Source organism: Enhydra lutris, unplaced genomic scaffold (assembly GCF_002288905.1).
Source record: "Enhydra lutris kenyoni isolate GAN:26980312 unplaced genomic scaffold, ASM228890v2 scaffoldscaffold26, whole genome shotgun sequence".
In the NCBI taxonomy this organism is placed as follows: domain Eukaryota; kingdom Metazoa; phylum Chordata; class Mammalia; order Carnivora; family Mustelidae; genus Enhydra; species Enhydra lutris.
This window is the reverse complement of record NW_019154110.1, coordinates 11251727-11276432: the sequence shown is the minus strand read 5'-3', so window position 1 is coordinate 11276432 and position 24706 is coordinate 11251727. Positions and strand designations below refer to the sequence as shown.

The 24706-nt window shown below is 38.6% G+C and overlaps 1 protein-coding gene across 2 annotated transcripts in view; it reads left to right on the top strand.

Moving 5' to 3' along the window:
• The window catches only part of LOC111151464 (ubiquitin specific peptidase 32), a 219688-nt gene extending 195729 nt beyond the window's left edge, over window positions 1-23959 (top strand). For both annotated transcript variants that reach the window (XM_022509471.1, XM_022509470.1), the window contains exons 26-34: window positions 681-892; window positions 7080-7264; window positions 11013-11099; window positions 12001-12121; window positions 16437-16628; window positions 18801-19089; window positions 20309-20733; window positions 21143-21235; window positions 21706-23959. In XM_022509471.1, the coding sequence (XP_022365179.1) occupies window positions 681-892; window positions 7080-7264; window positions 11013-11099; window positions 12001-12121; window positions 16437-16628; window positions 18801-19089; window positions 20309-20733; window positions 21143-21235; window positions 21706-21879 (1778 nt within the window). In that variant the 3' untranslated portion in view covers window positions 21880-23959. The remainder of the gene's footprint in view (window positions 1-680; window positions 893-7079; window positions 7265-11012; window positions 11100-12000; window positions 12122-16436; window positions 16629-18800; window positions 19090-20308; window positions 20734-21142; window positions 21236-21705) is intronic.
• The last annotated feature ends 747 nt before the right edge of the window (window positions 23960-24706 follow it).

Here is a 24706-nt window from a genome sequence, read left to right as displayed (position 1 = left end):
ATAACCTTTTCCATCCAATAGAATATCCACTAGTCACATGGAGTGTTGAGCACTGTTGAGACTGAAACAAATGCATTTTTAATTTAATTTAAATTTAAAAAGTATTTTTCATCATCATTTGTAACAAATATATTCCTTTGGCTGGTGAGGTGTTGCTAATGGGGAAGGCTTTGCATTTGTGGGAACAAAGGGTATATGGAAAATCTGTGTACCCTTCCTCTTTAGTTTGCTATATACATAAAGTGGCTCTAAAAAATAAAGTATTTTATTAAAAAGATTACAAAAAAGGCAACATTTAGCTAGAGACCACTGTATTCAACTAAACATTTTTAAGAGAATGGAGAAATGAATTTGTAGAGGAAGAAGAAGATAAGAGAGAACTGTTTGCATGCAACAATATGGTGCTGATCGAGGTTCTTAAAAAAATTTTACTTAAACTTTTCAGAAAACTTTCCAGCAGTTACTCTTGGTTTGTTATTTAGTCTTAAATGTGAGTTATAGAAGTAGAATCTGAAATTAAAATCTTCCAATCTAGAATTATTATTTGAATTATGATTTCTCCCTGTCCTTTGCTAAAAGAGAATCTACTACAGTGGTCTGGGTCCCCACATTATTTGAGAAAAGAGCAAAGGTGAAGGCACCAGAAGCTTATGATGCTGTACTTATCTTTAAATTTGTAGATTTCTCCTCTTCCCCATCTACAAATGGAATGTTCACTCTAACCACCAATGGGGACTTGCCCCGACCAATATTCATACCAAATGGAATGCCAAACACTGTTGTGCCATGTGGAACTGAGAAGAACTTCACAAATGGAATGGTGAATGGTCATATGCCATCTCTTCCTGACAATTCCTTTACAGGCTACATCATTGCAGTCCACCGAAAAATGGTTAGTTTAATGTTAGGCAAGTTATTGCTGGTCTTGCCAGTGTCATTTGTGAAACATAGCCACTTTCTGTCTTTGGAGCATCTTCATTGTGTTCACTTTCAATGTATTATGATGATATTGTATGTGATTAGAGCCGGGATTTGGTATCATACATGCTGACCTATGTATGAAATGACATTCCTCACTCATATTAAACAGCAACAGGATAGCTGGTACATCAGAATACTACTTTCTTTTAACGGTTTCTGTCTCCTATGTTACATACGCATGTACACCTTCTCTGCCACAGTGAAATGTGGATACCTTTGGAGATTGGTTGGTTGGTTGGTTGGTTGGTTGGTTGGAGAGAAACAAGGATGTTCTTGGGTAAAACATGTTGTTTCCTAGGACTGCTATAAAAAATTAGCACAAATTTGGTGATTAAAACAACAGAAATGTATTCTTTCATACATAGTTCTAAAGGCTGGAAGTCTAAAATCAAAACGTCTGAAATCAACAGGGCCATGCTCCTTCCAAAGGCTTTAGGGAAGAATCCTTCCTTGTCTCTTCCAGCTTCCGTAGGCATTTCTTAGCTCAGAACTCCAATCTGTGCCTCCTCCTTTGTGTCGTCTTCTCCTTCTCCCTTTGCTTTTCACTAATAAGATTTACTGATAAGAACACTTGTCATTAGATTGAGAGGCCATCCAGATAATCCAGATATGAGGATTTCTCAACCTCAAGAGCCTCAACTTAATTACATTTGCAAAAACTATTTTGCCAAATAGGGTCACATTCACAAGTTCAGGGGAGTTAGGATGTAGACATATCTTTTGGGGAGCCACCATTCAATCCACTACAGACATCGTTTGTCATAGTATGAAAAAAATTAAGTACCTAGAAATAAACTACAATAGACATATAAGGCATCTATATGGAAAACAATAAATAAAATATTGACAAAAATTTTAAAAGACTGAAATATTTGAAGGACTAGACCATGTTCATGGATTAGAAGACCTAATATTTCAAAGATACCAGTTTTCCACAAACTGATCTACAGATTCAAAGCACAATCCCAATGAAAATTCTAACTCTGTGTATAGATGATTGTGTATGTATAACTCAATAAGCTGAATCTAAAATCGAAGTACAGGGGTGCCTAGCTGGCTTAGTTGGTAGAGCATGCAACCCCTGATCTTGGGGTCTTGAGTTTAAACCCCATGTTGGGCGTAGAGCTTACTTTAAAAAAAAAAAAAAGTAGAAGTACAAAGCACCAAAATAACCAAAACATTCTTGAAGAAAAATAAAGCATGAGGAATTGAGCTACCAGATACTATGATTTTATAACACTACAGTACTTAAGACATTGTGATATTGGTGTGAGAAAAGACAAGTAGACCAGTGAACTAGAATAGAGAGCCCAGAATCAGGTTCACAAACATAGGAACACTTGATTTATGACAAAGATGGCATTGAAGATCAATGAGAGAAAGACAGTTTTCTCAGTCTCTCTCACCATACCGTGTTCAATTCCAGGTGGGCTATAGAACTAAATGTGAAAGCAAAACAGTAAAACAATGCCCAGAAGATATTAAAGGTGAATACATTCATGACCTTGACATAGGGAAAGACTGCTTAAATAGGGTACAAAAAGCACTAACCATAAAGAAAAAGATTAACAAATTGGATATCATTAAAATTAAGAACTTTAGTTCCATCAAAAGACACCATTAAGAGAGTAAAAAGGCAAGCCTTGGAGTAGAAGATGTTTGTAATGCCTATAACTGCCAAAAGGCTCAACCCAGAAAATACAAAGGACTTACATAAATTATTAAGAAAAAAGCAGTTCCATAAAAAATGGTTGATACTTAAATAGGCACTTCACAGAAAGGATATTCAGATAGCCAGTAACCATATCAAAAAGTGATCAGCCACACTATGAACCAGGGGAATGCAAATTAAAGTCACATTACCCTATCAGTGCACACCCACCAGAAGAGCTAAGATTAAACAGGTTGATGGCGTTGATAAGGATATTTGAGCAACAGGGACTCTCATACCCTGCTATTAAAAGTATAAATTAATATAGCTCTTTTAGAAAATAGTTATCTAGTTAAAGATAAATCTTCTTTTTAAGCATCTAAAAACAGACACGTGTACCAGGAGATATATACAAGAATATTCATTCAGATAACAGCATTATCTGTAATAGCCCAAAGCTAAAAAGAAAAATGAAAACATTAAATGTCCGTTAGTTGGGGCACCTGGGTGTCTCAGTTGGTTAAGCATTGGACTCTTGATTTCAGCTCAGGTCATGACCTCAGGGGCATGAAATTGAGCCCTGCATTGGACTGCAAACTCAGTGGAGAGTCTGCTTGAGATTCTCTCCGTCTCCCTCTGCCCCTCACCCAACTCACCCTCGCTTGCTCTTGCTCTTTCTCTCTAAAATAAATAAATCATAAATATATATATATATGCGTATATATACATATATATCCATTAGTAGTGGAAGGGATAACAAGTTGAGACTATTCATGTAATAGAATATTGTACAGCAATGAAAATGTACGGACTTAAGAGTTATATTCAACATAAATGAAACATCATAAACATAATGTTGTGGGAAAGAAACCAGACACAAATATAAATTACATGATTTTTAAAAAAACAACTTCAGAAACAGGGAAAATGAAATTGACTATCTTTTATGCTACAAAATTTAAAATGCTACAAAATTTAAAAAGCAAGGAATAATTGACTACCATAAAATGCAGAAAAATTGTAAACTTTCTCTTTTTTTACTTATTTAATAGAGAAAGTGCATGAGCAGGGCCAGGGGGATAGAGGGACCCTGACCTCATGACCCTGAGACCATGACCTGAGCCAAAATCAAGAGTCAGACATTTAACCGACTGAGCCACCCAGGTGCCCCAAAACTGCTAACTTTAGAAGGAAGTAAGAATTTGGATTCAGAGAAAACAGAAGGAAGCTTTTAGAGTGCTGGCTATATTGGGTCATGACCTGAGTGGTAATGATACAGCTGTTTGCTTTCTGAAAATTCTTTTCTTCCCTTTTGAATTAGTAACTCTTGACTTAAAGTGAGTTTCTGACCACATGGATAACATTCTGTGGACCAGGATTGTATGAGTAGACAGAGAAAGCATCCATTTGTGACTTGGAATAGTCTTTCAGTATGGCTCCAACTAGTCCCATCAGCTGAAATAACTGATCCGTGTATTTCCCTTTTTTACCACATGTTATCAGATCATAAATTAAGAACTCTGATGTACTTTTTTTTTTTTTCCAGTCTTTCTTGGAAAACATCTCTCTTCAAATATCACGTATATGTTATATAATTGCTTGGTAAATGCTAAAGCATTATGTACAGGTTTTCATAATTATTGGGCTATAAAGCCACATTGTCAGCTCTTAATTTTCACATTTAACTAGTTTCCTGTTTCCAGTTTCCTTCATGATCTAGACAGCTGCTTTGGGAATGCCTAAATTTGATTTTACCATCTGTCTGTCTCAAGTCAGGTTCCTTTTCCTATCATTTTTGTGAAAGGCAACATTATTCTTCCATGCTAAAGCTAACGGCTGGAAGTGTTCTTAGGTTTTTTCCCCCTTTTCTTCTAACTGTATATTCATATATCACTATGCCCTTTAATTTCTTCTTTCAAAGTACTTAAGTACTTGAATTTACCATTTCTTCATTTTCCCTGCCACTTTCTTTCAGACCTTATTGCTATCATGGTTGAATTACTTTGAAAGTAGTTTTTTTTTTTTTTTCTATTCCCTTCTACAAGGTACAAAAAGAAAAGGAATAAGGCAAGGCAACATAAGCAATATTCAAAAAATAAAGGGAGAAATAGAAAAACAGTATTGACATGACAGCTAAAGGGCAAGTCAATTTAAAAGAAAAAAAAAAGTAGTTTACATGGGCTAGAGAAGTCAAAAAGTGAAAACTAGTTTCACAGTGTAACCTAGTAAAAAAAACGAGGAAGTTCTTTGCATAGTCAGGTCAAATGAGTTATTTCAACTGAGAGGAAAAGTTGTTAGGAGAGAGCAAAAGGAGAATTTCTGGTGTAGGAAAGTGAGAGTGTTACCCCTGGGGAAACTGAGCAGAATCTCTGTAAGGTACTGGGAGAAGTTTCCCTCAAGAGGATGAAAATTTTTTGTGGGTTTAGAAAAGAGTTACACTGATAAGAGTAGAGGAAAGAGATCATTGCTTAACTGATCTCATTTAGTCTTATTTAGTTAAGTAAGTCATCTGCTGAGAGTGGAAGAATAGTAGAAGTTCAAGTAGAGAAGAACTAATCTACGTTTTTAGGGTTTTTTTTAAATTTTTTAATTTTTATTTTTTTTAGAAGATGTTATTTATTTGTCAGAGAGAGAGGGAGAACACAAGCAGGCAGAGCAGCAGGCAGAGGCAGAGAGAGAAGCAGGCTCCCCGCTGAGCAAGGAGCCCGATGCGGGACTCTATCCCAGGACCCTGGGATCATGACCTGAGCCGAAGACAGCGGCTTAACCAACTGAGCCACCCAGACGTCCCCGTTTTTAGGTTTTTAAAAGTTTTGAATTCCAAAATAGTTCTGAATTTATCCACATTTCTCTGAGTCTTGTAAAAACATCAACACATGAAATGTGGTCTTAGAATCACTAAGCTTAAATAAATAGTGGCAAGGGGTGCCTGTCTGGCTCATTTGGTGGCACATGGGACTCTTGATCTCAGGGTTGTAAGTTTGAGCCCTACTTTGGGTGTAGAGATTATTTAAAAAGAAAATCCTTTAGGGGCACCTAGGTGGCTCAGTCAGTTAAGTGGCTGCCTTTATCTCAGGTCATGATCCCAGAGTCCTGGGATCGAGTCTTGCATCCGGCTCCCTGCTCAGGCGGGAGTTTTGTTCTTCTTCTCTCTCTGCCTGCTGCTCTGTCTGCTTGTGCTCTCTATTTCCCTCTGTCAAATAAATAAATAAAAAGTAAAATAAAATCTTTTGAAAACTTTTACTTAAAAAAAATAATGGCAAGATAAAATGCTTGAGAATCTGAAATGAAAGTCTTTTCCCCTAGAAACTAGATAACCTTTAGTGAGTTTCTAAGTTGTTGACTTAGCTTCTGTAAGTACTACACAGAGACCATACTTAAAGAATTAAATGTCCTGGGGCGCCTGGGTGGCTCAGTGGGTTAAAGCCTCTACCTTCGGCTCAGGTCATGATCCCATGGTCCTGGATCAAGCCCCGCATCGGGCTCTCTGCTCAGCAGGGAGCCTGCTTCCTTCTCTCTCTCTGCCTGCCTCTCTGCCTACTTGTGATCTCTGTCTGTCAAATAAATAAGAATTAAATGTCCTAAGTACTAGGCAGCTTTTTTTAAAAAATTAACATATAATGTATTATTTGTTTCAGGGCACAGGTCTATGAATCATCAGTCTTACACAATTCACAGCACTCACCATAGCACATACCCTCCCCAGTGTCCATCACCCAGCCACTGCTAGGCAGTTTTTTTCAGTAATTCTGAACTCTAACCAACCTTTCTATTACATTGAACTTTTGTTTTATTAAGCAGCTATTTCCAAGCTACTTCTGTGTAGTATCTCTATATTAAGGAATATCATAAAAATCTCAACATACTAAAAGCAAATATTTTTAAAGTGTACCTTTTATTCTATCATGTAATTAAAAAAGACTAAAGTCACTCAGCTGCTTTTAGGAAGATGCATAAGTTTTTATAACATTAAGTGGCTGGGTTTTGTACCTTTCCAAAAGTTTGAGAATTATGCTGTAACAACAGCTATCACTGCCTTACTAGAAAATTGCATTTTGAGGGAGTTTTGGTTTACTGGCATACTTTCTAGAGAAAGGATTTTAATTGCTTTTAAAAGCCTTGAGCTCTGAAACTATCACTAGTTTTTATGTATGATTCAGTATGTGTGAGAAATATTTATCAGAGAAAACTAGTTTGAAAATATTAAATGCTGAAAATGTCTGTTTGATAGATAACAGCTCTGAAACTGGCAATACCTCAACCTTTCAGTGACTCCACTTTAAATCACCAGTCTCTTCATATTAATAAAAAATGGTTCTGTCAATAAGGGAGGTGTGATAGTGACGCTGAAAATGATAACGATGTCTGTTACTGGCAGTCTTAGAAGAGTGAAAAGGAGGAATCAAAGACCTGTCTTCTCAGCCTTCTCTTTTGTTTGTACATACAGATGAGGACAGAACTCTATTTCCTTTCATCTCAGAAGAATCGCCCCAGCCTCTTTGGAATGCCACTGATTGTTCCATGTACCGTGCATACCCGGAAGAAGGATTTGTATGATGCGGTTTGGATTCAGGTGTCTCGATTAGCCAGCCCACTCCCACCTCAGGAAGCCAGTAACCATGCTCAGGATTGGTGAGTTTAGGGGATCAGCCTAGACCTGTGGTTTCCAAACTCAAGAAGAAGAATTTCTGTGAATTCTGTGTGATCCATAGGATACTTTCCATGTTAGGTTAATCACTTGTCGAACAACCATCCAGAAAGTATATAATTCAACCATTTGGTTTGATCTTTTGAATAGGAGACTATACAGCTTCCTTTCATCACCTAGACATTCTAGTGTCTAAAAATCCTTTCATTCTCTAATTTCTTACCTAAAATCCTTCCTGCTAATGCTTTAAATCCTTCAGGTAATATCCTTGACTTCTGTTATTGCAAAACTAGAGACTGTGAATTCACCAGGAAATTTGTATCCTCTAGTGTGCGTTTCTATATATGAACTCTAAAAAATTCCCATGCCATAACAAATGATTCAGTTAGATTATTTCCATACTATGTCAGTTTAACACAGAATAATATCATAAGTCTAGGTAAAGAAAATAAACATCTTCTGTTTTCTTTCCATTCCTCCTACCAGTGTTCTATTAGATTCGTAAATATATTTATTTGTAATAATTGTTGGGATCATGATGCATTACTTATATCTGAACTGAACTGCTGTTTATTATCTTGTCATAGTGCAGGTGAGAGCTCAGCTTCTGTGTTAACTGAATAGAAGTTCTCTTTGCAGATAGGTTATGGTATGGGGTTTTTTGATGACTAGGGTAAGGCTTAAGCATAAATCTTAAAGGAAAACTGCAAATAATAAGGAATTTAGTTGAGGAATGTTGTGCTTAGTAAAAATGACAGTAGGCGGGGCGCCTGGGTGGCTCAGTGGGTTAAAACCTCTGCCTTCGGCTCAGGTCATGACCCCAGGGTCCTGGGATCGAGCCCCGCATCAGGCTCTCTGCTTGGTGGGGAGCCTGCCTCCCCCTCTCTCTCTCCCTGTCTCTCTGCCTACTTGTGATCTCTGTCAAATAAATAAATAAAATCTTAAAAAAAAAAAAAAGGCAGTAGGGCAAGATTAAATTTGAAGCAAAAGTCTGACTGAATTGAAGGACTTCCAAATGAGGACTTTTCCCAGGGTTTGCTAATGAATTAGATATAGAATATGAGGGAAAGAGAAATCCAAGCTTGGTTTTCAGCCTTAGGACTTGTTTGTGAATGGTGTTAACACTTAATGAATGGGAAAACTGAGAAAGGAGTATGTTTGGGCAAGAGATGATGACAGGAATCAAGTTAAATTCAAGATGTAGGTTATATTTTCAAGTAGGAAATAGAATTAAGTGTCCTTTGCTAGAGATAGAAACATAGGTGTCAACAGCAAATAGTTGATATTTAAAGCCTTGAGACCAGATGGTATCATTTAGGGAGTAAGAATTAGAGAAGACACCCACAATCTAATTCCTGATCCCTTCCAACATTTAGAGGTTGAAAAATGACAACAAAAGAGATTGAGAAGGAACAGCGAGTGATGTAAGAAGAAAATCAAGAGTAAGTCGTGTCCCAAAAGTTAAGTGAAGAAGTGTTTAAAGGAAGATCTGGTCAATTTTGAGTGCTGCAGAGAGATTGAGAAGGGGACTGGGAACTGACGACTGGACTTGATAAAATGGCAGTCTGTGGTGACCTTTGCAAAAGCTGTTTTAGTGGAGTAGTGTAGATGAAAGCATGGAGGTTAGAATAGGTAAGAAAAAAGTGCTTCTACGAGCAATAAAAAAGATAATAAGAGTTGACCTTTTAAAGATAACACACTGAAATATTAATGAAAATGATAAAATGCCTCTAATTCCCTTCAAAAATAATTAATGGGTCACAATAACCAAGAGCTAGAAACTGTTTATGTTCATAAACAGACAAATGGATAAACAAAATGTGGTGTACCATATAATGGAGGATTCGTCAACCATAAAAAGGAATGAAGTTCCCGTACACACTACAGCATGGATGTACCTTGGAAACATTATACTAAGTGAAATAAGCCAGACACAAAAGGACAAATACTGTGTGATTTAACTTTTATAAGATATCTCAAGTAGGAAATTCATAGACAGAAAGTAGATTAGAGGTTACCAAGGTTTGGGAAAAGAGCTGTAGGGGAATTATTATTGCTTGATGGGTACAGAGTTTCTCTTTGAGAAGATGAAAAATTCCTGAGATGGATAGTGGTGATGGTTGCACAACATTGTGAATGTACTTGATGCTACTGAATTGTATACTTAAAAATGGTTAAATGGTAAATTTTATGTATATTTTAGCATAGTTTTTTTTTTTTTTAATGGAATAAAAGAATCTTACGGAGGTAGGTAAGGGTATAGATGAAATAAAAGTGCCCAAGAGTTGATGATGATTATAGCCGGGTGACAGATACCTGGGGTTTCATTGTCTAGTTCTCCATTTTTGTGAGTGTTAATGTCAGTAAGTTTGCATGTTTACATTAGAGGGACAAATTCCTAGAATTGAGGATCTGTATAAAAGAATATTTTGAGGGACAGTGGACAAGGAGAAAAGTGAGGATTTGAGAAGTGAGGATTTGAGGACAGCGATGAGGAATTTCTCTTGGGTCCCTGGGGGCCTGGGTGACTTAGTCACTTAAGCATTTGCCTTGGGTCCAGGTCATGATCCCGGGGTCATGCCCCACATCAGGCACTCTGCTCAGTGGGGAGTCTGCTTCTCCCTCTACCTTTGCCCCTCACTCTTGCTCTCAGGCACGTGCTCTCTAATAAATAAAATCTTTTTAAAAATAAATAAATAAGAAGTAAATAAAAAAGAAATTTCTCTTTTGCCAAAGAATTGTTAAAGTAGTGATACTTGAATAAGTGATTTAAGAGGATAGGAGATGGATGGTCGTTGCAAAGCAGGATATTTGGAACTGAGATTTTTGGAGGTCGTAAATTCCTTATCGTGGCTTCATTATCTTTGGCAACCACGTAGTAGCCAGTACCAATTGCCAGATATGCTGTCCTTCATTGCTTCTTATTGGGGAAAGGATGAATACATATTTTTTTAAGTTGGAGAATTCAAGCCTCTCTTGCAGCTAAAAGACATTACTCTAAGTATGTTATGTACCTTATAGCTTTGAGTAGTTAAAGCAGGGAAGAAGAGTGCCTCTCTTGTACCACATCAGGGTTCTCATTAAAGAAAGCTTCTAGTCAGCTCTTCTAAAAAACCATTATGAGGGGTGCCTGGGTGGCTTAGTTCGTGAGGCAGCTGCCTTCGGCTTAGGTCAGGACCCAAAAGTCCCACATCGGGCTCCCCCTGCTCTGTGGGGAGCCTGCTTCTCCCTCTCCCTTTGCCTGCCACTCCCTCTGCTTGCGCGCTTTCTTTCTGTCTCCGTGAAATAATTAAAATGTTAAAAAAAAAAAAAAATTACGACCTTACAGCCTTCTGTGCTGTGTCAATGTTCTTGTCATGGAAAGATGTAATTATTTTAGTTTAATGTGAATTAAATCTTATGATAGAATTAGAACTGAAGGATAATTGGTATTTGATTTCATAATTTGCTGCTCTTACAAAATTTGTGTGGACCATATGGACTGTCTTATTAGAGACATCTGGCAATCTAGTCTGTCTACCCTTCTGTATGCAGGGATACAGCGTGGGAGCCCTGAGTGTGGTTGGTACAGGGCTGCTGCTAATGGGTTAAGATAACCAGCATCTAACCATCACCATGAGCCTACTGCTATGACAGATGTCCCTGCCTTGGGTTACTTCAAGAGAAAATGAAAAGGATTTGAGACCTCAAATCAGAAATGTTTTTTATACTGTGGTTTATGTTCTGTTTCAGTGATGACAGTATGGGCTATCAATATCCCTTCACTCTACGAGTTGTGCAGAAAGATGGGAACTCCTGTGCTTGGTGCCCATGGTATAGGTAAAGTGATCTTCTGCAAAGGAAAAATTTTAGTAGAATTGCAACTTGAGATATTATACCTTTCTTATAAGATTTCCAGTTTTTGGAAGTAATACTGAATAATGAGAAGCTTAAAATAAACTTGGGAATTTTTTACTGATCTTTTCCTTATTATGAGGTCTATAGCTTAGTTTTGCTCTTGAGCCTTAGCTGGTTCTGTAAACTGTGCTCCTCATCAAATTCATAGTTTATGATCAACATTTATTATTTTATACTTTCTGCTCCTTAAATATAAATCAGTTTAGCAGTTCAGAACCCAGTAGAACATAGTCTCCTTACTAGACTTCCTGGAAGTCTGTTTTTTATTTTTAGAAGAATTATGGAGATTGATTGGTCATTACTGTTGCAGCTTAGAAAATACCTGAGTACTGAAGTCAGCCTTCAGAGAACTGTAGCAAACAACCTAAATAGCACTGAAACCTTGGCTTTGTCATGGTCCCTTCCCTCCCATAAAACTTTATATGCATTTATTTAATGTGCCACTTTACGAACAAGGAAATAGGGATTGTTATATCAGATGAGTTATCCTACCTCAGAGCATTAAATAACTAAATTTAGAATTTTCTTACAGGTGTATTATCTCAAATGTCCAATTCCCATGTCATTTATTTGCCATAAAGTCCACTCATATGGATTAAAAATGTCTGTCCACTGCACTGAAAAAACAGAGACTTGAGAAGTGATAAGCGTGCTTCCCTGAAATAATAATAATTAATGTATATTCATGCATTGATCAGTCTTAAGTTAGAGGCCCATGACAGACTGTGAACCCAAGAAAGAAAGGGAGAATATTCCCGATAAAGAAAATTTGGATTCTTTCATAATGACTCCATCCTTCAGTAGATCATTTTCCTCCCTTTAGATTTTGCAGAGGCTGTAAAATTGATTGTGGGGAAGCCAGAGCTTTCATCGGAAATGCCTATATTGCTGTGGATTGGGACCCCACAGCTCTTCACCTCCGCTATCAAACATCACAGGAAAGGGTAAGTACTCAGGGCCACCATAAGATGGTGATTGTGATTTGTGAACATTTTCCCAGTTTAACTGTATTATGCCATTTCTGTTTTAGATGATCTAAATCATGAATCAGAAGAATATTCGTTGGTATTCTCTATAGCACTTAATATACTGGCATGGTTACATGGATGTTTCAGTTTTCCCACTTCTGGAATTAATTGTATTGGGGCCTTATATTTCAAAAATACTAATAATAAGTAAATCTGTTAACTCTGGGTATAATTAAGATGTTGTATTGTTTGGCCATCACATACCAAGCAATAAATCTCTCTCTGCCTGTTTATTAATTCTTATTGAAGCTGCCACATTTGATAACCACTGTTACGTAGCTCAGAGGCATCCCAGGGCTAGAGATTCTTAGTGGGCATAGTGATCAGAAGAATTTTAGAGAAAAGATTGAATGTTTCAAGACTGGGCACCCAAGAGTACATCTCAATGGCTATTCTTACACTTGGCATTCCTCTACTGGCAGAGCAGTTTTTAAATTCGGAAAATAATACTTCAAAAACAATACTAACTCCATTCCTAAAAATGTTTGCCAAGTATCATTTGAAGGGTAATTTGGCTAGGTAGCTTGTGGATAGAAATATAATGAATCTGATAGAGAAGTAAAAGGAACAGAATCAAAGGATTTTTTTTAGTCACATGAAGAATTGTAGTGGCTTTTACAGTTATGTGGCTCTTGATGGAAATTTCCAGTGTACAATCTGAAAAACTCTAGAGGACATCCTGCTTTTAGAAAAAAGGGCCTGCATGACCTGTTCAGTCTCACCCCATTTCCACTTTCAGTGATGCTCTTAGGATACCATGGAAACCAACTTGCTGTTGAAATATCCTGCCTTGGTAGGGACTGGGGCCACATGACTAATTTCTTTCTTTATAATTTCTCTTCCTACCCATGATTTCTGCGTGTGCTTGGGGAGTCACGTAGACAAAGGCGATCCCTTGGTTTAAATTGACATTTTTACCCATATATTTTATGTTATTTTATCCCAGTGATTCTAAGAATTGATTCTAGGGAAATACTCTGTAATTTGCTGATAGATCTTCATCATAATATTTTTTAGAATAGTAGAAAAATTTGAAACAACTTGTATTTGTCCCACATTACAGGAATGGCTAAATAGAGCATAGTGTATTAGCTGGATAAAATATTATACAGTAATTGAAAACCGTGATTACCAGGAGTTTTGGAGGGGGTGGTATTTAAAAGATGTATTTATTTGAGAGAGAGCAAGTATATGAAGGAGAGGGAGAGAGAGTCTCAAGCAGACTCCACGCCAACCTCAGAACCCTACATGGGGCTCAGTCTCATGACCCTGAGATCATGACCTGAGCTGAAACGAAGAATTGGGTGCTTAGCAGACTACCCAGGTGCCCCATTACCAGGGATTTTTTTACTGTCATATATGGGAAGATACTTAAAGATGTCATGGGGGTTTTTGTTTTTTTTTTTAAAGCAAGGTATAAAATTGAGTATACTGAAAAAATCTACTTGATATAAAGGAATACTATTTAGGAAAAGGACAGAAGAAAAACTGCCAATATTTTGACAGTGTTTATCTTTGTATTAAGAATATAAAAGGGGACAGGGTCCCTTGAGACTTGAGATTCTTTCCTTCCCTTTCCCTCTGCCCCTCCCCCCTCACACACTCTCTGTCTCTTTAAATAAATAAATAAATAAATCTTTAAAAAATATATCTGTATAAAAGGGGGGTGGGCACCTGGGTGGCTCAGTTAGCTAAGTGTCCCACTCTTGGTTTCAGCTCAGATTATGATCTCGGTTCAAGCCCTGCATTGAGCTGCACGCTGAGCATGGAGCCTGCATTTTAAAAAAAATAAAAGAAGGGGCACCTGGGTGGCTCAGTAGGTTAAACTTCCGCCTTTGGCTCAGGTCATGATCTCGGTCCTAGGGTTGAGCCCCACATCAGGCTCTCTGCTCAGCAAGGAGCCTGCTCCCCCAAAACTTCCTGCCTCTCTGACTACTTGTGATCTCTGTCTGTCAAATAAATAAATAAAATCTTTTAAATAAATAAATAAATAAACAAATAAATTAAAGAATAAAAGGTTCCCTGCCTTTTTATATTTTCCATCTTCTCCAAAATTTCTTTGTAAATGTTTTATTTGGTAAATAGGAAAAAAGGCAATTGCTCTTAGTCTTTTTCTTTTTCACTTGTTTAGACTTCATATTCCTCAGTAGGTAGTTGAACTAGATAGCTTCTTATGTCTCCCTCTTTCTAATAGTCTTATCATGTGAGGAAGCCATGACTTTATTCTTTATGTTTTGTGTTAAGAATGAGCTTTCAGAAAGAAAGAGGGTGCCAGTGAGTGATTTAAATTATTCGAATAGTGGTAGAGGATCTGGGAATGGATCCCAAGAGGTAAAAAGCGAATCTTTGTCATTTAGGGAAATTTTATTGATACTGGGTTTTTTTTTTAATCAGCCTTCCTCCCTGTCTCCAATAGCCTGTGTGTTCCATAAGAAATATAACCAATAAAGATCAACATTCATTACTAGCTTCCTGCAATTTGTGGTTGTCCATAAAGCATCCCTGAGAGAGATAATGTTTCACCAGCTAAGAGAAAAGAATATTACTGTTTTTCTACTCTGATTCTAGCAACCATGATGCAACATATTTTCTTTTGAAGCATGTCAGTTTTTCTCTCGAATGACCAGCTCTAAAGATGATGAAAGTTTTTTATCAGAAAAGAAGTCAGTAGCCAGATTTCTCATTCTGGAAGAAAAAAACCTTTTTTCTAAGTTCCTCTTTTTACAGATCTTTAGAAATGGCTGGTGATGCAATGCTGAAACCATTAACTGCATGGTCAGCCCCAGCATTTGACAGCCTGTTACTAAGCTATTCTCTCGTGTAGGGAAAAAGTCACACATGACAACCTCTTGTAAATCGAATGTCCTGAGCCATGCCAGATTGTAAGCTAGGGAGCTCAGTATTCCCATCATAAATTCAGGAAGGAAAACAGAAGGGAAGTTGCCTCAGGCACAGAGAACAAATTTACCTCTGGATGGGGTGAGTAATAAGTTCGGTAAATGGACATGTGTGTGCCTTTTGCCAGAAAGAGACACACCTATTGTTGGACTTGGTGTCCAGACCTGGGATGAAAAGATCACTGTATGAAGTCTCCCAGTAGCATATGTAGTCCTGATGCTGTGTGTCACCTGCTGTGGTTCTGGGTTGCTGTTAAGTGGCAACCAAGAATGGAAGAGGACAAAATTCTTCCTTTTCTGTTGCTTCCTAGGTACCTCCTCCTCTCCTTCTTCCTGATCCTACACTTCCTCCAACACACATACTTGCACACCTGTCCACCTCTGCTCACTCTCTCACATGTATGTCTTTCTCGCTCCAGAACCTAGTGTGCTGGTTAATATGACCAGAGAGGTTTGGGCAGGTATTAAGGGCCTTCTCAACAAAGTTCAGCACTTTTTGAGACTACTCTTGCTTTTATTGCCATCTCCTTATTGCCGTCTTAGATAAAAAGGCCCCAGGAGGCAGGAGACAGATGATACACTTGGTATTCTGATAACTGTGTTACATGGCACCAGTATGCAAATGAGTTCTATCCTGTGGGGTTTTGTGCTCTCATATGTTCCCTTCTATGGCGAGTTTTTCTGTACCCTTTCTGATCTAATCCAGATCTGGTATTTGTGTCCCAGTGATATTTCTCCTAGCCTCTTTAAAGCCTGCAGCCTGCTAATAATGTCTTTCTGGTTGAAAATGAATGGCTTAACTTAAGCACCCCTGACTTGAGGGTGAGCGCACATGTAAGCTGTTTTAGGATTTCAAAATTGTAAAATAGAGGTGCAGTAGCCACTAGTCGCATAGGGCTGTTGAACACTTAGAGGTGCCTGATTTAAGTTAAGGAGGATTGTAGATTCCAAAGACTTAGTAAAAAAGACTCTAAAATATGTCATCAATAATTCTTGTATTGATCACATGTTGAAATGGTACTGTTTTGATAAAATACATCATTATAATAAAAAAATTGTAAAACAGGCAATTCTTTGTTTTTGTCATTTTGAAGAGTTCAGAGACTATTCAAGAAAAGCTGTTATGGTCATATAAATAGAAATTTGATCCAGGATGTTATTGATGTGATTTTGGAAGTAAATGTGCAAACACTGCATTTGCTCAGACTCATTTGAGTCATGTTTTCTTTCTCCTCATGTAGAATAAAATGAGAATCAGTCACCTAACAGATGATGCCTAGCCATGGGACCATTTTAAACTCCCTCCTTCCCTCCCACCCCTCCTCCATCTGCAGGTTGTCGATGAGCATGAAAGTGTGGAACAGAGTCGGCGAGCACAAGCTGAGCCCATCAACCTGGACAGCTGTCTCCGTGCTTTCACCAGTGAGGAGGAGCTGGGGGAAAATGAGATGTACTACTGTTCCAAGTGTAAGACCCACTGCTTGGCAACCAAGAAGCTGGATCTCTGGAGGCTTCCCCCCATCCTGGTATGTTACAGCCCTACCTCTGAGAGAGCAGGAGCCTGGCATAAAGGAAGGAAGTCATGCACAAATAGGAATTTTATGACTTTAGAGAATAAAAAGACCTTTCCTGTGACAGTGTTCAAAACACTTTGGCTATGCAAGGTTTATGTGTTACACCCAGATTAATTGTTCTGCACATATTATTACTGCCAGTTCCTGCTATGAAGGAGCATACAGACTAGAAGGAGAGAGAAGTCAAACAGACCATTAACTATAGTTCCATGTAGTATGTGAGAAACGCCGCAGGTTGTGCCTCCTGGTGAATTCGAACTTCAGGAGAAGGTGAAAGCACTTCTGGGTGTAGAGAGAGAAGCTTAGGCCCTTCCCTAGAAGAGCAGCTGAGCCCAATCTCTGGTCCCACTGTGTTTGGTCACCTGGCCACAGCACAAGCACACAGGTGCACTGGGGCCTGTGTCTTCTTGTACGTGTTATTTACTACTTCTGCCTTTTGCCTCATAGAGAAGATGCTTCTGTTGCTTGTCAGGAGAGTTTGAAGTGCCAGATCTTCACATTCATTTAAGGAAGTGTTTTTCCTTAAGGGTGGAAGTATCATATCAAATGTGACTATAAGGCACCGGTATATTTTAACCAGACCTTGTGTGTATTTTTTTCTTCATGTCTTCTTCCTACTACTCTGTGAGTCTGTAAATGTGGGTTTTCTTTCCTTGGACCAGAACAACTTCAGAGGAAAAGATGCAACAGGAAATTAATAACATAAATTAGCTAATTCCAGTGTTGGGAACTCTGGGAAGAGAGGAAAAGGGTCAGGGGGCAGGCTTGGGAGAGGTAGGTGGGAAGGGAGAAGTTAATTTTTAACTGAGGTGTAATTAACAAGAAATTAAATGCATAGATTTTAAATGTCTAGTTTGAGGAGTTTTGTGGGTTTTTTAAAGATTTTATTTATTTATTTATTTGACAGAGAGAGAGACACATTGAGAGAGGGAAAACAAGCAGGGGGAGTAGGAGAGGGAGAAGCTTCCCGCCGAGCAGAGAGCCCAATGTGGGGCTCAATCCCAGGACCCTGGGATCATGACCTGAGCTGAAGCAGATGCTTAATGACTGAGCCACCCAGGCTCCCCCAGTTTGAGGAGTTTTGATAATTATATATACCTGTATAATAATCACACAGAACATATGCAGTAAAGGCATTTATATAAAAACTATGTTTTTGATGTCTTTAAAGAATAATAAAGAATATATGTTATGTTGAGAGTTTGTTGGGCTTCTGTAGATCCATATGCCAGTATATGGAAGGGTTTCTCTTTATATACACAGTAAATTGTCAGCATTTACTAACATTTAGGGTAGAGGTAGCCACTCAAAGATCTGTGCCCACACTAAGTTGTATAATAAACTGTGTAAGATTAGAGGAATTTGTTGCTCTTGAAAAAGAAAAGCGAAGTCACAAAGGAAAAGGGAGATTCTTATGCTTTTTAGGACAGTGAAACTCCCTGGTAATAACTAAAGGATATGGTAAGAAATGAGAGACCTCCCACTGGAGATTGGGTAAGTTTCATCCATTTTTCTTCAAAACATTCAGTATAGTCTTCTGTCTTCATGACAGAAGTATATTTGTGATGGGGTCTTCTCTGATGTTTGAAAAAGGGAAAGGTCAGTTTGGGTCACAGGCCTAGGAAGCAAGGGAAGACATGCAAATATGGGCCCCTACGATGTTGCAGAAATTTGGGAAGAATTTAGGATATGCACAGGGTGTGAAATTATGGAGATTATCATGTTACCTATGTATCTAAAGGCCAGTGGCCCCACTGATAACTCCATTACATAATAAAATATATTCTTTTCGAAAAAAAAAAAACTTAGATTCTTGAACATTCACACGAATTAGACTTGAGGGGGTTTTTTTGTTTGCTTTTTCTTTTAAAGATTTTATTCATTTACCTGACAGAGATCACAAGTAGGCAGAGAGGCAGGCAGAGAGAGAGAGGAGGAAGCAGACTCGCCGCAGAGCAGAGAGCCCGATGTGGGGCTCGATCCCAGGACCCTGAGATCATGACCCAAGCCAAAGGCAGAGGCCGTAACCCACTGAGCCAGGGTGCCCCAGACTTGGGGTTTTAAATGTAATTTTGTATCTTCTGAACCCTTTAATGTAATTTTTTTCTGCCTTTGCTTTTCCAGATTATTCACCTTAAACGATTTCAGTTTGTAAATGGCCGATGGATAAAATCACAGAAAATCGTTAAATTTCCTCGTGAAAGTTTTGACCCTAGTGCTTTTTTGGTACCAAGAGACCCGGCTCTCTGTCAGCGTAAACCACTCACACCCCAGGGGGACGACCTCTCCGAGCCCAGGGTTCCAGGAGGAGATGTGAAGAAAGTGGACGCTCTGAATTCGGCTGGCGAAGAGGATGTCCTCCTGAGCAAGAGCCCATCTTCACTCAGCGCAAACATCGTCAGTAGCCCTAAGGGTGAGGAAGCCTGGGGGACTCACAGCACCCAGATCTCACCCTCAGAGGGGCTTTCCTGGGACCCCTGTAGGCTTCATGTTTCCCTCTGCCTTCCACTCTGGAGCTTGATGAGGTAGAAGGAACCCACCTGGAGTCAGACCTATCTAGGTTTGAGTCACCTGTGTGACTTTTAGCAAGAGATACAGCCTTCCTAAATCTGTTTCCTCATTCATAAAAGTTCCCAGAGTCAGGATTTGCTACATCAGGAGCGAAGCACCATATATGCCTAATATCTCTGGTGATCATGAATGATAGTTGTCATCCTTGTTCCTACAGCAAAGATTCTCACGGTGTAGTCTGGGAACCCCTAGAGGGTCTCTGAGAGACCCTTTCAGAGGGCCTGGAGGAGCAGAATGATTGTCATTAAAACTACTAAGTCATTATTCACCTTTTCAGCTTTTGTTCCCCAAATGTGTAGTGAAGTCAGAGCCACCATGATATGTGATGATACATCAGTGAAATATGTGCTTATGTATTATATTTTTTAATTCCTCAGTTTTAATTTCTAATATGATTAATACTGATAGATATAACCCACATAAACAAAAGTTCTACAGGTCTTCAGCAATTTTTGAGAGTATATAAGGAGGTGAGGGAGGCTGTGACCAAAAAGTTTGAGACCCACTAACTTACGAGATTGTTGTGAGAGGTAGAGATAGTAGAGAGAGTTCCCAGTACTGTGCCTAGCAATAGGAGGTGCTTAATAACTGGTGATCGTGTTTTTTAATCTAATGTAACGAAGGAGGATATGTATTTGTAATATAATATGTCTTAGTCTCCTTGTCTGTTTTGACCTGAATCTGACCTGTTAATCTTTCTACTGTTTGTCTTTATTTTATTTACTTTATTTTAAAACTAGTATAGTTAATAAACAGTGTTTTATTAGTCTCGTGTACATCTTTCTGCTGTTTTTATTTTATTTTTATCTCTCTGATCTTTTTAAGTCCCTACATGGTACTTTACGTTTTTAGGACATTGCTGCCTATGGGAGCTTGGCCTGAGGAAGACAAGAATGTAACTTATTGGCTACAAAATAGGAATAAAAAGTAGCTGGTCAGAGCACCCCTGTATTTGCCTTTATGTGTGCACTTGTGAAGTTGGCTTCAAAATTAGCATTTGGTGGCTGGTTAAACTTGTGGCATTTGGATTTATGAATCTTTTCCTTCTCTTCTTTTCACAGGTTCACCTTCTTCAACAAGAAGAAGCGGAACTAGCTGTCCCTCCAGCAAAAATAGCAGCCCTAACAGTAGCCCTAGGACTTTAGGGAGGAGCAAAGGGAGGCTCCGGTTACCCCAGATCGGCAGCAAAAATAAATTGTCAAGTAGTAAGGAGAACTTGGATGCCAGCAAAGAGAATGGGGCTGGACAAGTTTGTGAGCTGGCTGATGCCTTGAGCCGAGGGCACATGCTGGGGGGCAGCCAGACTGAGCTGGTCACCCCTCAGGACCATGAAGTAGCTCTGGCCAATGGATTTCTTTATGAGCATGAGGCATGTGGCAATGGCTACAGCAATGGTCAGCTTGAAAACCACAGTGAAGAAGACAGCACTGATGACCAAAGAGAATATGTTCATGTGAAGCCTATTTATAATCTATATGCAATTTCGGTAAGTGATTTGTTACATGGTTTGCAGAATGATTGGCATTTCTCTGTGGTTCATTCATCAGTCATTCTTTTCAGGGCCTGCTTATTTGCTAGGCATTGAACTTGGTGATCGACAAAGTTAGCAGGGGATAATCGTGTAATCATAATTGGAGTCATGGGTTCAAGACATTCACAGTTATGTACACTTAAGGAATTTTTGCCTTTCAAAAAATAGTTACAACTATAAAATGGTAGGATTTGGAGCTTTTAAATTTTGACTCTTCTGTTTTGTTTTTAGAAAACAGTAGGTGATTCAAAAACATTTTTCTTAGTCACTTAAGTGATTGCTGTTTTCCTGATTGGGTTCTGGTACCACGCCCTGGCCAGACTGCTGTTGACCGCTAACATGCGTCTCCGTTCTTCTCTTGCAGTGCCATTCAGGAATTCTGGGCGGGGGCCATTATGTCACTTACGCCAAGAACCCAAACAGCAGGTGGTACTGTTACAATGACAGCAGCTGTAAGGTAAATACCCCCAGTCTTTGAATAAAAGAAGCAGAAATGGCAACAGAGCTAGGGGACATTTGTTTAAATAATGGACTTTGTCCCAAACAGGAAATAAATCTAGTTAGAGTCAGTATATAGGTGCCGTCAGTATCAAAGGAGCAAAAGTGGTGTGCAGAGTAGAGAATGAAAACATGAATGGTGAGGAAAAAGAAGGTATTGGTTAATGAGAAAAAGTTCTTATCTTTTGAGCTATTAGGATGTGATGGGTTTTTGTTATTCTTTTGTCAATGGTCATAATATTTTCCCCAAAGCAAACATTGAGAATAATAGGACTTATTTTAGGGCCAGTGTCAGGCAGCCACAATATCGAATTGATTGGAAGCAGTCTGGCTTAGTAATTAAAGAGGGTTGGTGCTCCCTTCCCTAGCTAGGATTAAGAGCCAGCATAGGGACGGCTTTTTTATTAAAGGCTTTTCTTGCCCCTTCAGGAACTTCACCCTGACGAAATTGACACCGACTCTGCCTACATCCTTTTCTATGAGCAGCAGGGGATAGACTATGCACAATTTCTGCCAAAGATCGATGGCAAAAAGATGGCAGACACGAGCAGCATGGATGAAGACTTTGAATCCGATTACAAAAAGTACTGTGTGTTACAGTAGAGCTGCCCCTCTGGCTGCTAGACAGGCTGGTGGTGAGGGAGACGGTGCCCTGTAGCTGACATTTGGCAGAAGCGTCGCTGAAAGGCAAGCTAAATGTAGTTATTTTATCCTGTGACCCTGAAGCACAAAATAAAAATCCTAATTAAAATAGCAGTTAATATAACAGTAGTAATACTTTGGTTTGGAAGTGTCGCACACAAGCTCTCTGGTAGAGAACTTTTCAGGCAGAGCCCACCATTAGCCTGTAAACAAAAGGGTTTGGCACCAGCCACCTGGGACCAAATAAGAACTAAATTGTGCTTGTCCAGATATAAAAAAACATGTAGTGAGTGTAGAGTTTACCAATAACCATAACAAAATGCTAAGAATTTCCTTGGAGTCAAAGTCAAACAAAAAATTGTAGTGTTGTCTGGGGACGACATGATATGCTACCTCCTTTTTCCTGAAGTTTTATTCCATTATATTGACAAGATGGAGAAAGCAAGATTAGAAGGTGTGCAAAGGATTCTTCTGGCACGGACACAACGTTTTTCTGTTTATTTCTATCTATGCATTTCTTGCTTTTCGTTTCTGTTGCTGTGTTCGTGTTTGAGATACAACCAGTCGTTCGTGGCAGAGGCGTATAGAAGTGGTCAGTTCGAAAGGGAGACTCTCTTAAGAGCTGTGTGCCTTCTACCCAGGGCTGTGGTCGGAGACCCTGTAGGGGAGAAAGAGCATCCTGGGAAACCCAGCTAAAGTAGCCCTGCACTTAGAGGCGTCTTACCTTGAGGACACTTCAGGTGTCCTCAGAAATGGACCCCCACCCGTGCTGAAGCACAGTAGAGTAGTTGTGCCAATATTTGCATCATCTCTCATGCCCACATTGCACAAGAGCTTCTGAGAAGGAAAGTGACATCAAAGGTAGATGGCGTTTTACAACTAGGGGCTGTTTGTTCTTTGTTTCTTTGTTTTGCACTTTAAAAAAAGAATACATGCAAATGAACTTTTTAAAACATGTTCATATTTGATGGCTGTAAGGGCTATAAATTAACTTGAATAGGGGGTATTTTGCCCCATCATATTAAAGTTAAAAAAACAAAACTCATCCCAGGCACTGATAGTGTGTATTTTTAATTTAATTGGTGGGTTTAGGAAGCAAGCTTTTATTTTGTTTGTATTGTCCTTCTGTGTGTGTGTGTGTGTGTGTGTGTGTGTGTGTGTCTTTTTTTTCTTTCTTTTAATAATTTCACAGTAGTGGTCATCAAAAGTTATGTTTCTTTGCTTGCTTAATTTTTTTTTCTCTGATAATTCAAAACTGGAACAAAAGTATAAGTGTTATTTATTTCAAGCATCATTTTTCCCCCTGTGTTGTTTTTAAATATATATGAAGTAAATATTTCCTCTTTTCCCCAGTCTTTTTTCATTCATCTGGACCTTGGAAGTGACTCTCATTAACTGTCAGATTTCATTAACTTCCCTTCCTCACAGATAGTAGGTACCAATGTAATTGAGCATTTGTGTTCTGATATCTGAGGCCGGTTATTACCCAGTTCTTCTCAGAGCATTTGGAAAGGTTGTTTTAAATGGATATGTAAGTTGAAACCCTACTCAGAAAAAGACTGTAATTACAAGTAAGAAGGAATGGCCTAAATGGTAAATATGATGAAGTCAGACAAAATGCAGGCTCTATAGTTCATGATTTCAGTATATAAAAATCTGTCCATTTCTACCTGGACAAGTCCCATGAAAAAGTGGAAGATTTAAAATAATTTCCTTACAGATGTTTTATTTAAGCAGGTAGCACAATCTACTAATGTTGTTTGATCTGTGTTTGTTATATTGGTTGTAATTAATTTTTTAATTCATGACTAGCAGAAAATTTATTAACTATTAACTACATTCACCTTGTAAATTACTGTATAAAACTTGTTGACAATGCACTGACTTTAGAAAGATGTTAATGTACATAAATAGAGTGTAAATAAAATAGTGTTGATGTACTGAAATATGAACTGTATAAAAAAGTATTGGTAATTGTATATGGAGTGTACCTGTTTATCTGTAACTATTATCCAAACAAATTAAATACTGTGGATGCATCTATGTGCTGTTTTTCTTCTATACAAGTAAACACCAGAAAAGTCAGATTTTTCAGCCTTTCTCTCTGTAACCCTGTTTAATTCTCCTACTTGAATAATACCTACCTGACAATAGAGTGGATTTCTCCATCTCTGAAAGAACCAAGAATGGAAACCGCTGAAGGTAGAACAAGATCCCTGCTGTGACCAGGTGCTCACATCCCTAATTAGGACATTGGAAGGCACTGGTGTGGGGGAGAGGGTGTGTATGAGAGCTGGTGGTGAATGGAGACCTGATGAAGGAGATCTTAACAGTTTTCTTGAAGATTAAGAGATAAGGTGAAAAGGTAGACTTCCCATTGAATAATGCCTCGAATGATCCTGGCTTTCTAGGGGGCACTGTGAAACCAGGGATATCGCTGGGTTGTCTCTTTGGGAGGTCACCAAGGAAGCAGTTGGCCCTGGGTCCTTCACCCTTAGTCCCTCTTTGTTGATCTTTAAAAATAGAATGCCTACCTCTGGGCCTTATCTTAAGTAAAAGAAGTGTACAAAAGCCTGTGGGTTCCTTAGTAAATGCTCAATGAATGTGGACTCTTACCCTGTGAAACTCAATCATGTTTTGCCAAGAGGTTTTTTAACTCTTGCTATTCTAAGGCTAAAAGCATTTAATAGCTCTTTGATCAAATTCTCAAAAACAGGAATACACATAAAAATGTAATAGAGGGGCGCCTGGCTGGCTCAGCTTGTTAAGCGGCTGCCTTCGGCTCAGG